This window comes from Budorcas taxicolor, chromosome 5, assembly GCF_023091745.1.
Source record: "Budorcas taxicolor isolate Tak-1 chromosome 5, Takin1.1, whole genome shotgun sequence".
Classification (NCBI taxonomy): Eukaryota; Metazoa; Chordata; class Mammalia; order Artiodactyla; family Bovidae; genus Budorcas; species Budorcas taxicolor.
Genome location: NC_068914.1, coordinates 75,765,574 through 75,776,674, shown reverse-complemented (window position 1 = coordinate 75,776,674; position 11,101 = coordinate 75,765,574). Strand labels below are relative to the sequence as shown.

Genomic DNA, 11,101 nt, shown 5'->3' with positions numbered 1-11,101 from the left:
CCCCTCTGGAAGGACAGAGACAGAGAATAAAGGAGGCTATGAGAAATACGGAGGAACTGCAGGAGGGCACAAAGCGAGAAGACAGTGTCTGGGAACTTCCGATACAGAAGAATCCAACATATAACCAAGCCCCAAATGGTGCTAGCCTCAGGAGAGGGAACTGTGAAAGTACACTGCCTCGCCCAATAGTGGGCCATAGGGGCTCCAAGAAAGTTGTACGCCAAATCCCTGCGGGAGGTAGATGCTGGGCAGGGCTGGACTGCACCATTCACAGGGGGGTGAGAGACTAAAGGCAGACCAAGACAGTCTTAAGATGAGACCCCCTTCTCTTTTTCTTGTTAAGGAACACGAACAAGTGACCTAAGTGGGAAGCCAGTTGGTTTGGTGGTCTTCCTCTCTCTCCCAGGCACAGTGCTTCCTACCACAGATCTCACCCAACCCTGTCAGAGTTTTGGTTTTCCAACTCCCCTGTAGCCCCGGAAGAAAAGGGATGAGCAAATATCAGATTCACCCTCCTGGGTGTGAGACTCTGGGAGGGGAGAAGGACTGAGACCAGAAGCTGTCCAAGGGCACCCCTGTATCTCACATTCCCCATCCCCGCCACCCGCCCCAATCTCTGGGAGGAGGCAGAGAGGGGAGGAAAGAGTAGGGAGGGAATCAAAATTCAAAGGAATAATTTTGCTCTGGAGTTCAAATGGGTGGATCTTTGAGGAAGTTTCCTCAAGACAAGGGATGCTGCTCGGGTCTCTAACCTCAAACCTTAGTGCCCCTTTGAAGGAGACAGACTGGAAGAATGGTACATGTGCTTCCAACCCACACACTGGCCACCCGGACCACCCTCATCCTTTTGCTAAGGAGGGTATCTGGCCTTAGACTAGTGACTCTGAGGAGAATTGCTCCCCCCGCCAACCCCGGCGTGGCCAGGCTCCCTCCTTCAGTCTCAGCCACAACCACCCCCTACCTCCACTCTCTGGCTTCTTTCCCCCTCCCTTTAGGTTCGCCTAAAGCAGCCCCTCCCTACGCCAGTTCCCACGATGCCTTGGCAATGCCTGGCACAGTCCTTGGCAAGGAAATGAGGAAGGGAACCCCCATCCTGGCCAGACTAGGATGAAATCTGCCCGCGCAACAGGTGTAGTAAGGCGGCCGGGCCCCAATCCGCCCGGGTTGGGCAACCACTGAGGCCCTTGGCTGCGAGCGAGTCCCAGCACTAACGGGCCCGAGCGCCTGGCGTGGGGGGGGTTGGGGAGGCGGGGGACGGGAGCCACTTTTCGGCATTTGGCCGGGGGTCGCTGAAGCCACTCCTCCCCAGGACCCCTGCGGGGTTTGCTCTTGGAGTCTCCCGGGCCGCCGGGGCGCAGACACGCCGCCGTCTCACCTGCCGCCCGCCCCCGCCCCGCCTCCTCTGTCTCCGGTCTCCCGCTACCCGGCCTCCCCTCTTCCTCTCTCGGCCTCTGCCCCTGCGCTGCCTCCCCCTCTCTCCCGCCTCGCCCTAACCTGCGCCCGCGGCTCGCTCGCCGGGTCCCGGCTCCGCGGCCGTCTCCGCCCCGCCCCTCCCCCGCGCCAGCCCTTTGTTTCCCGGCGGAGCATTTCCTGGGTTGCCGAGCGCCTCGGTCTCCGCGTCTCTCCTCGGCCCGCCTCCTCCACGCCGGGATCCGCCCCGCCCGCAGTCTCTCCTCCCCTTCCTCCCCGCCGCCCCTCTGCCCCGTAGGTGCTCGGGGACCCACCTTCTACCCCGCTGGCGTCGGCCACCCTCCGGCGGCCGGGCCTCGGGCTCCCCCGGCGGCCGGCGCCCCCTGCCGCCGCCCCCTCGCCCGCTCCCGGGGAGGGGGGTCAGGTGGGCGGGCGCTATTGTAGGAGCCGGCGCCAGATTTCCTCAGCCGCGCTCGGGGTGGGACCGGCGGGGTTTTGGGGGGGTGGGGTGGGGGGAGCGGTGATTTGAGCTCGGAGCAGCTGGTCTTCGCGGCTCGCTCCCTCCTTCGCGCTCTCGCTCTCCGCCGCCGCCCGCAGGGCTGCGGGGCTCGGTGGCATCTCCCGGGCGCGGCCCGCTGTCATCGCCCCTGCCTCCGGGCCGCTCCCGCCCCCGGCGCCGCTCGCTTCCCCCCCACCCGGACTCCCCCATGTATGACGACTCCTACGTGCCCGGGTTTGAGGACTCGGAGGCGGTGAGTGCCCACGGGGAGGGTGGGGGTGGGGGAGCTGGGGTGACACCTCCTGTCCCTCGGACCCTTCCCCCAGTTCAGGACTTTGAGGAACGCCTCTGTGGCGGGGCAGGGCATGTCGTGGGGGGTGGGGGGCGGTGGCGCTCCAGCAAAGTGGAGCGATGGATGCTCACGCCGGAGGCTTCCCGGTGGCCCCGTCCTAGAGCAGGGCGCATCCGGTGTGTGCCGAGAGGGACTCGGGTGGGGGGAGGCTCAGAGCAGGTGGCTCCACAGACCAGGACAGAAGGGTAGAGGGAGGCGGGGCTGGAGACTGAGGGCCCGGAGGCATTAGAGAGGCCCTCGGGCAACGTCTGGAGTTCCCCAGGGAGGGTTTCTGAGGTCTGAACAGCAGACACAGAAGATGCGATGCGGGGGCTCTTACAGAGGGGGACAATCCAGCCCTCCTGTGCCTCAGTAAAGGACAGATTAGGGAGCCTGGAGAAGAGCAGAGAATCCCATACCAGCCCCTTCAGACAGAAGGATCATAAAACTTGAGGACCTCCATTATCGCCTTCAGCTGGCCATCCCCGGGCACTGCCTTACCTCCTCACCCCTCAGCCCAGCTTCTCTCCCAGCCTGGAAACTGGGTGTCCAGCACATGGGTGGGCTGGCTGACTGTGCCCCAGCCATCCCACTCCTCCTGCTGAGGCACCCCCAAGCAGGGGGGCCTCCTGAGCACCTGCTCAGCAGGGAGGCCAGGAGATGAAGCCAGAGGAGCCCAGGGCCTGGGGATGGAGAGGAAGCTCTTTGCTCAGAGAACCAGGCAACTGATAAATATTTAATTCTCCTCTTTGCTTTTATCTCCTGACCCACTGAGACAAATCAGCTCATTAGGCAGTGATTCCCGGAGCTCAAGAGAGCAGGGAGAGTGCTTGGAAAGATGCGGCAAGGATGGGCAGCACTGTCTCAGTCCCTTCTCTCCGGCATCCGACAAGAAGTCCTCCTTATGAAAGCAGCTGGATGGCTTGAGAGGGGTCTCTGATCTGATAAGGAGGGTAGAGTGTGCCAGGGTCAAAGGGGACTGTTGGCGTCTTCTCCCATCTCCTGCTGCCATGTCCAGGATAGATGAGTTCTGGGGCTCAGGAAAGGCACCTATCTATCAGTCCTTTTCGGGGACTGGGCCCCTGCTGGGCCCAATTCCCCACTGGGCCTCTGAGGCTAATTACATTGCAGCTAGAGCAGATGATTTTCAAGGCTCTGGTGAACACCTCTTCCTGACAGTTGAAGGGACAGCTGGCCACGGCCCAGGGTGCCAAGGTGAGCTGGAGAATGAACCTCCCTCTGTGGGGCTGGAGGGCCCTAGAAGGTTCTTCCCACCCCTTGTTGAGAAGGCTTGGACTGTTACAAGGTAAAGCCTGACTTAGGGATGGTGTTTGGGGCAGCCTGCTAACCCATTGCTGGCTCCCCACCCCTCTCTGGTTCCTGGGTTACCCTCCCCCACTTTCCTTTCTCTTGCCTGGCTCCTTGCTCTCCCTGAGGCCCCCTCTGAAGCAGTAGGAGGGAAATCAGGCTCTAAATAAATCCAACGGCTCATCTCCCTCCTCTCCTTCCCCCGTGCCAGGCAAGAGTAGAGCTGCAGCCTGCCCACACACTCACCAGGCGAGGGGGGCACCACCAGGGCACAGTGCCAACTCCTGGCAGCTCCAAAGCACTGAGCCTCTGGCTGTTCTGGCATAACAGGGGGTGGGGGAGGCAAGACCCCAGGGTCTGCTTGGTGGGGCAGCCCTGGCCTCCCTGAGTCATGGGTGAGCTCTGAGGACCTGGGAGAGATGGAGAGGGATTGCATTCTGAGCATGACTCACGGAACATTAGGAAGAGACCCTGTCGTTCCCATCTTAGGCTAAGAGGTCAGGTAACCCAGGTGCCCCAGGCAGGAACACAACAATGACTCAGGCTGAGAGCCTGGAGAACAGAGGAAGGGTCAGACTCCTCTCCCATCTAGGAAGCATCTGGCATGTACTTACCAACGCAGGTGGTCATCCTGCCTCACCTGCCCCCTCGCCTGCTGGCCCCTGTTCACTTCAGACAGCTGTTTCCCACAGAGGCATCTCCTGTGCCCCAGGCCCCTGGGATGAGATCCCCAACTCAGCTGTTATAGCTAAGGTTCTTCCCGGGGCTCAGCTGCTCTTTATCCTGCTGCCAAGAGGCCTTATTTAGTTCTCAAGGGAGATGGGAACGTGCTCTGTAAAATGGAGGCCCTTCCCTCCTCGTGCTGTCTTCATGCCTTGGGTCTAGCACGGACATTGTCGTTAGTTTCCACACTAGGACCTGGGCTGCCCGCAGGCTGACCAGCCCTCTTGCCCACGGTGGGCTGGGCAAGCTGTGTGAGTTTGTCTTCCTCACCCAGAATCAGGCCTCCGCTGCCTTCTGTGGTGGTCATGCACAGTGGGTCTGAAGGAATGTTCCTCAGCCTGAGAACATTCTACTACACACGCACACACGTGTACATTCCTACACGGTCCCTTTATCTAGGCTCCTGCCTGATCTCTTCCCCCTGGACCTCAGAACTGATCCATGTATCACTTTAGGCTTCTGCTCATAAAGAGGGGAAACTGAAGCAGGAAACCAAAGACTCCCTTCTCCCTAGACTGAGGGGGAATCCCAGACATTCTGACTTCTTCCCTCCTGCCCTGAGGTCCAGCTTCCCTTGTTCATCAACCTCACGGCCTTGAAGGTGAGCTCTGCCACCCTCCTAAGGCCCCTCATTGCCCAGAGGCCCGACCTCTGAGCAGGACTCACACCCTCCTGGCTCAGGTTACCAGAGACCCCCTCTCTCCATCCCCAGGGTTGCCCGGCACCAGCACCGCCTTCCTCCAGAGCTGATATCCCCCTGGGCAAGGGGCGGAGAGATGTAGGCCAGCTGCTAGTCGTGGCCAGGGCTCACCTGGGCTCAAGGAGGTAGCTTTATGTTGCCTCCTCAGTCTGTGCTGCCCACACCTGGCCAGTTGTCCCAGCAGGGGTGAGAGGAAAGAAAGTGGGGGTAAAGAGAGCAGGAAGGGAGTAACTGCCAGGAGTTGGGAGCCCGGTGTCCTCCCCTTCACCCTGGATGAGAGAGAGGATCTAAGGGGGTAGGCAGCTATATCCTGACACTCAGGACCAGCAGCATGCCAACCAGTGTCTCTTGACTGTTCCTGGCTGGCTATACTCCTGCCAGGCATTTTAAGGAAATAGTTTCCAGGCTGCTTTGCAGGCTGATGTGAACAAGAGGGTTGGGTCTTCTGGATTCCAAAGATTCCGAATCATCCCCAGTATGTCATCTTCAGTACATCTCACTTCCCTCTGCCTCACAGGACATGGTCAAGGGGAGAAAAGGGAGGAAGGAGGGAAATGAAGGCTCTATTCACGGCTGCAGTATTAATAGGTTTGGGAGGAAGAGCCCAGATCTCAGCACATAAGGGTTGGACTGGCTTTCCTGCAGCCCCAGAAGCACTGGTGCCTTTCCTGGGGAAACAGGAGGGACTGACAGGGCCAGCCACCCCCATGGAACTGGAGAGGCTGAGGTTCGTGGGGTTCGGAGGTGCCTCTCTAGTGCCCAGCACTCCTGAGCCCACAGGTCACAGCCTCTCCCCACACCAGGGTTCAGCCGACTCCTATACCAGCCGCCCATCTCTGGACTCAGACGTCTCCCTGGAGGAGGACCGGGAGAGTGCCCGGCGTGAAGTGGAGAGCCAGGCTCAGCAGCAGCTGGAAAGGGCCAAGGTATCCTCTTGCCGGCTGCGGCACAGTGGGCCAGGCTGGGTGGAAACTGGTGCCAGATCCTAAGTCTCGAGGGGTCAACGGGCAGGATGTGCGAATGAGTATGTGTGTGGTTGGGTGGATGGTTGGGCCCTGAACCTGGAAGGGTGCTCTGAGGTTCCCCTCATTTGTGCCGATGGTTGCGTTCCCCAGCACAAACCTGTGGCGTTTGCTGTGAGGACCAATGTCAGCTACTGTGGCGTACTGGATGAGGAGTGTCCAGTCCAGGGCTCTGGAGTCAACTTTGAGGCCAAAGACTTTCTGCACATTAAAGAGGTAACTGACCCTCTCCGGACAGAAGCCACTTGGTTTCTCTGCTCTTACCCAAGTTCCCAGGCCTCTTGCTTCAGTCCTCTTTAATAAACAAGTCCTGAAACTCCGAAACTCATCCTTAACACACCCCTGTACATACACACACCCCTCATACCCGAGACCTAGTCCTCAGGGTCTCTGTCCTCCGGAGACCTGGAACTCAGCTCCCATCTGTACAAGTGAGCAGTTAGCTTAGTTGCCTCTAAGGCTCCCAGTGACCAGCGTGAGGCCTCACACGGAAATCTTGGGGGTCTCAGACATGGCTGCCCTCCCCTCTGGCACCTTCTCCTGACCCTCTTCCCTTGCACTGCCTGGCTCAGACCAGCTCTCCCACGCCTCCCTTTTCGTTGAAGAGCCAGCGCGGAGGCCTGGACCGCCTCCTCTCACCACTCCTTCCGCCCCACCCCACCCCTAGAAATACAGCAATGACTGGTGGATCGGGCGGCTAGTGAAAGAGGGCGGAGACATCGCCTTCATCCCCAGCCCCCAGCGCCTCGAGAGCATCCGGCTGAAGCAGGAGCAGAAGGCCAGGTGAGAGCAGGGCTGAGACTCAGTAAATACCTCCTGACGTGTGCTCTTTACCCACGGTCCACATCACCACACAGGCATGCATGCCCCGCCCCCCGCAATATGCAGTGTGCACACTCAGACCTAACGTGTACATTCGCAATGCACAGGTACAAATGCACACGTATTGAAGCTCACACACAAAGGCTCACGTCACATGCACTTCTGTCACTAGCAGAAACATAGGATGCATACAGCTATTGAGTACTGTGTAGAGCAGACACACACAGACTCTCATTGACCTCCGTCTCTGCTCTCAGGAGATCTGGGAACCCATCCAGCCTGAGTGACATTGGCAGCCGACGCTCCCCTCCTCCATCTCTAGGTAGCCTCCCCTCCACCCACCTGTCTTGGGTAGGTGGGCCACTCAGACACAGGGGGAAGGGAGATTCTCCCAGTGAACAGTGCGGGAAGGGGTTGGAGCTGGGAGAAGCCCAGGGTTTCCCCTGGGGACGGGAACACCGTGTCCTCGGGGTCTTTCCCCCTTCACCAACTTTAATCTTTTATTTCCTTTTCCAAAAAGCCAAGCAGAAGCAAAAGCAGGTGAGTCAAGGAAGGGACTGGGGCTTGGGGGGCTCCTGGCGTCTGGCTGTGGGGACAGGCTTCTGGGCAGTCATTGTTGAAGGGGCAAGAAAACACAGAGGGGAGGGGGCCCAGACGTCTGCATCTGCCCCACCCCACTCAGGCGAAGGGCAGGCCACATGGCCATGACTTTGCCTGACCTCAGGTCAATTCTGCAGGCGGAACATATTCCTCCATATGACGTGGTACCCTCCATGCGGCCTGTGGTGCTGGTGGGACCCTCTCTGAAAGGTTATGAGGTGAGAGGTCCCTGACCCCAGAGTTGCCTCTACCAAACTTGCCACAGAAACAGTGGGAGGGGGTGTTCCCCACTGCCCCTCCATCAAGGTCTGCGTGTGGAGAGGCTGAGCTCCATGGCCGTACCTGGGGAGGCTGCCCATCTCCAAGAAGGCTCCCAGCCAATTCCACGCCTCTCCCCTCACCCGCCCCCCCAACCCAGGTCACAGACATGATGCAGAAGGCGCTCTTCGACTTCCTCAAACATAGGTTTGATGGCAGGTAAGCTACTCTGGCCTGGGGAGGCATGAGAACCAGGGAGAAGTCCTTGCCTCCTTCCAGATGCTGTAGCCCGGTGTCCTCCAAAGTGAACCTGGTGGGACCTGGGTAGGGAGGGCCCTAGGCTTGAAATTTAGAGGTGGGCTGTGCTTCCCCCTGCCCACCCCAGGATCTCCATCACCCGAGTCACCGCAGACCTCTCACTGGCAAAGCGATCCGTGCTCAACAATCCTGGCAAGAGGACCATCATCGAGCGCTCCTCTGCCCGCTCCAGCATTGGTGAGAAGTCCCCAGTCCTGCTTCTCTGCCCACTCATGCATTAGTGAAAACCTTCCTCGTACCTTTCTCTTTCCTGACAACTTGCATTCCTGCCCAACCCCTTCTCCACCTTCCCCAGGATTGGCAAGAACCCACCCCAGTCTCAATTCCCCGTGCCTCTGCCTGCCCAGGCCTTGATGAACATCCTCTCCCTCCACCATTCCTTCCCATCCACCATTTGGGAGACCCCCAAAGCCCTGTTGGAGTCAGATGGGGGTGGAGCCACCGGTGAGCATTGCGGCTCCCCCCACCCCTCCCTCCCTTCATAGCTGAAGTACAGAGTGAGATTGAGCGCATATTCGAGCTGGCCAAATCCCTGCAGCTAGTAGTGTTGGACGCTGACACCATCAACCACCCGGCACAGCTGGCCAAGACCTCACTGGCCCCCATCATCGTCTTTGTCAAAGTGTCCTCACCGAAGGTAAGAGCTGTGGCGATGGAGGAGGCCTACAGGGCTGCCCTCTTAGAATGTGGTACTACTCTGCTTGGTCCCTGCCCAGGGGCTCCTCAGTCCCCTTTTCCTGCTGCTGCTTAACATCGCTCAGAGTCCTCCTCGCCTGCTCCTCATGCCATGAGTCAGGGACATGCCCAGTGCTCCCTGGGCCCAGCTCTGCCCTTGCCCCTCAGGTACTCCAGCGTCTCATCCGCTCCCGGGGGAAGTCGCAGATGAAGCACCTTACTGTGCAGATGATGGCATACGATAAGCTGGTCCAGTGCCCACCCGTAAGTGGCTGGGCACCACTCCTGTGCCCACTCTTGCTTTTCCAGGGCTGGGGTGGGCTGACAGAGACGGAACATTCCCCCTTTCCCTTCCAGGAGTCATTTGATGTGATTCTGGATGAAAACCAGCTGGAAGACGCCTGTGAGCACCTGGCTGAGTACCTGGAGGTTTACTGGAGGGCAACCCACCACCCAGCCCCCGGCCCTGGGCTTCTGGGCCCTCCCAGTGCCATCCCCGGACTTCAGGTAACCATTTCCAAGGGCACTGATGCTCAGGCTGAGCTAGCCAAAGCAATGCCCCCTCCCCACCCAGCGGATCATTCCTGACCTCCAGTTTGAAGGCCAAAGGATCAGAGAGCAGAGCAAGGGTGTGTGGGTGAAAGCACTCCCTGATGAGGGAAGAAAGCAATGAGACAGGTAATCAGAGGCCACTTTTCCTGGGATTCCAAAGCAACACACTCTGCAAACTCTTCTCCTCATCTGTCTTGAAGGCAGAGCCTGGATTTGGCTGGAGTCGAAAGCTCCAGTTTTCCTTGTCTGAAGTAGAAGAATGCTCCGGGGTGCTTCTCCTTCTGCATCATTTCCTGTACCCAGGGACCGAGAGTTGAGGGCAGGAATCCTCACGCTGCCAGAGTGGGGAGGGAAACTGAGGCAAGGTCCGCATGGCCTCACGTAGAGCTGCCATCTTGCCCCCAGAACCAGCAGCTGCTAGGGGAGCGTGGCGAGGAGCACTCGCCCCTGGAGCGGGACAGCCTGATGCCCTCAGACGAGGCCAGCGAGAGCTCCCGCCAAGCCTGGACGGGCTCTTCACAGCGCAGCTCCCGCCACCTGGAGGAGGACTATGCGGATGCCTATCACGACCTGTACCAGCCTCACCGCCAGCACACCTCGGGGCTGCCTAGTGCCAACGGGCATGACCCCCAAGACCGCCTCCTGGCCCAGGACTCGGAGCACAACCACAATGAGCGGAACTGGCAACGCAACCGGCCCTGGCCCAAGGATAGCTACTGACACAGCCTCCTGCCACCCTGCCCCGGCAGGCACAGGCACAGGCTGGCTGGGGCCCCTGCTCCAGGCAGGTCGGAGTTAGACTGGCATGAGGCTGGCACTAGGCTCAGCCCCCGAACCCCCCCGCCCAGCCCCAGCTCCAGGCCTGCCTGCAGTCCCGAGGTTCTGGGAGAAGAGCAGGGGGCCCCCTCACCTCCTGGGCACAGTGACCCCCCCCCCCTAGGCTGCCATTCCAGGAAATAGCTGTGTGTGCTGCACCCTGGCACCTTTCCTCTCCTCCTGCACAAGAAACTGCCCCACTGGGCAGTGCCCTCAGGCCAGGACCCCCTTAGCAGGGGCCTTCCCACCAGACTCAGGGAAGGAATGCCACCCAAAGAGACAAGAGGGTGGGGCATGGGCAGCATGGCATGAGGGAGAAACAAGGTCCCTGAGCAGGTACAGTCCTGTCCTAACCTGAGGGACTCAGGGTTCGTGCTTTGGGGTCCGAGGGCCTCTACTCACCTCACTGCCGCACGTGAGACATGAGACAGTCGAAGCCCAGCAGGGTGGCACTCCTGGCATCAGCTGGGGTGGGGCATCCACACAAAGGCTGGAGCATGGGCAGCTGGGCCAGGGCCAGCTGAAGCTCCAGCAGGGAAGGGCTCTGCCCACCTGCCAGGAAGCATCTTAACATCTGAAGGGACCAGGGACTAGGAACATGGTGGGCTGGGGGCTGGGGGAGGGAGGGCAAGTGTAGCAGAGAATATATGGACGGCTTGCTCCGGGCGCGTCCTTGCCCCACTCATTCTTTCGCTCTTGCATCCTATCTTTTCTGTTTTTGGCCTTCATGCCTCCCACGCCCATGGGATATGGGCCTCAGACTTTATTCCCTGATCCATAGCTGCTGCTCGTAAGTTAGGATTAGAGGGGGAGATAGGACCCAGCGGACAGCCCCCAGAGGCCCTGTCAGCCTGGCTACCCTTGTCTTAAGGCTCTAGTGTGTGACCTACAGAGCATGCTCCACAAGACCCTGCCCCACCTCACTGTCATCACTAATAAACACCATGCGCAGACCCTTGGGCTCCTGTTCTGTCTGCTGGCTCCGGTAGCCAAGGTCCTTACTGCATGGCCCAAGTCTGGAGGAGTTGAAGACGTGTCCTCGATGTGCTCTCTCAAAAAAAGACCGA

The 11,101-nt window shown here is 59.7% G+C and overlaps 1 protein-coding gene across 2 annotated transcripts; it reads left to right on the top strand.

Annotated features, from left to right (window-relative positions):
• The first annotated feature begins 1,938 nt into the window (after positions 1 to 1,938).
• On the top strand, positions 1,939 to 10,976 carry CACNB3 (calcium voltage-gated channel auxiliary subunit beta 3). Of its 2 annotated transcripts, XM_052641366.1 has the most exons (13): positions 1,939 to 2,162; positions 5,775 to 5,897; positions 6,087 to 6,209; positions 6,661 to 6,776; positions 7,073 to 7,137; positions 7,336 to 7,355; positions 7,553 to 7,633; positions 7,834 to 7,892; positions 8,059 to 8,168; positions 8,477 to 8,628; positions 8,835 to 8,930; positions 9,024 to 9,173; positions 9,624 to 10,976. In XM_052641366.1, exons 1-13 carry the CDS (start codon positions 2,118 to 2,120, stop codon positions 9,936 to 9,938), a joined length of 1,455 nt encoding a protein of 484 aa, XP_052497326.1. In that variant the 5' UTR covers positions 1,939 to 2,117; the 3' UTR covers positions 9,939 to 10,976. The 2 variants fall into 2 exon arrangements, with proteins under 2 accessions (XP_052497326.1, XP_052497325.1); XM_052641365.1 differs by lacking the exon at positions 1,939 to 2,162 and having other exon boundaries at positions 5,526 to 5,897.
• Positions 10,977 to 11,101: the final 125 nt, after the last annotated feature.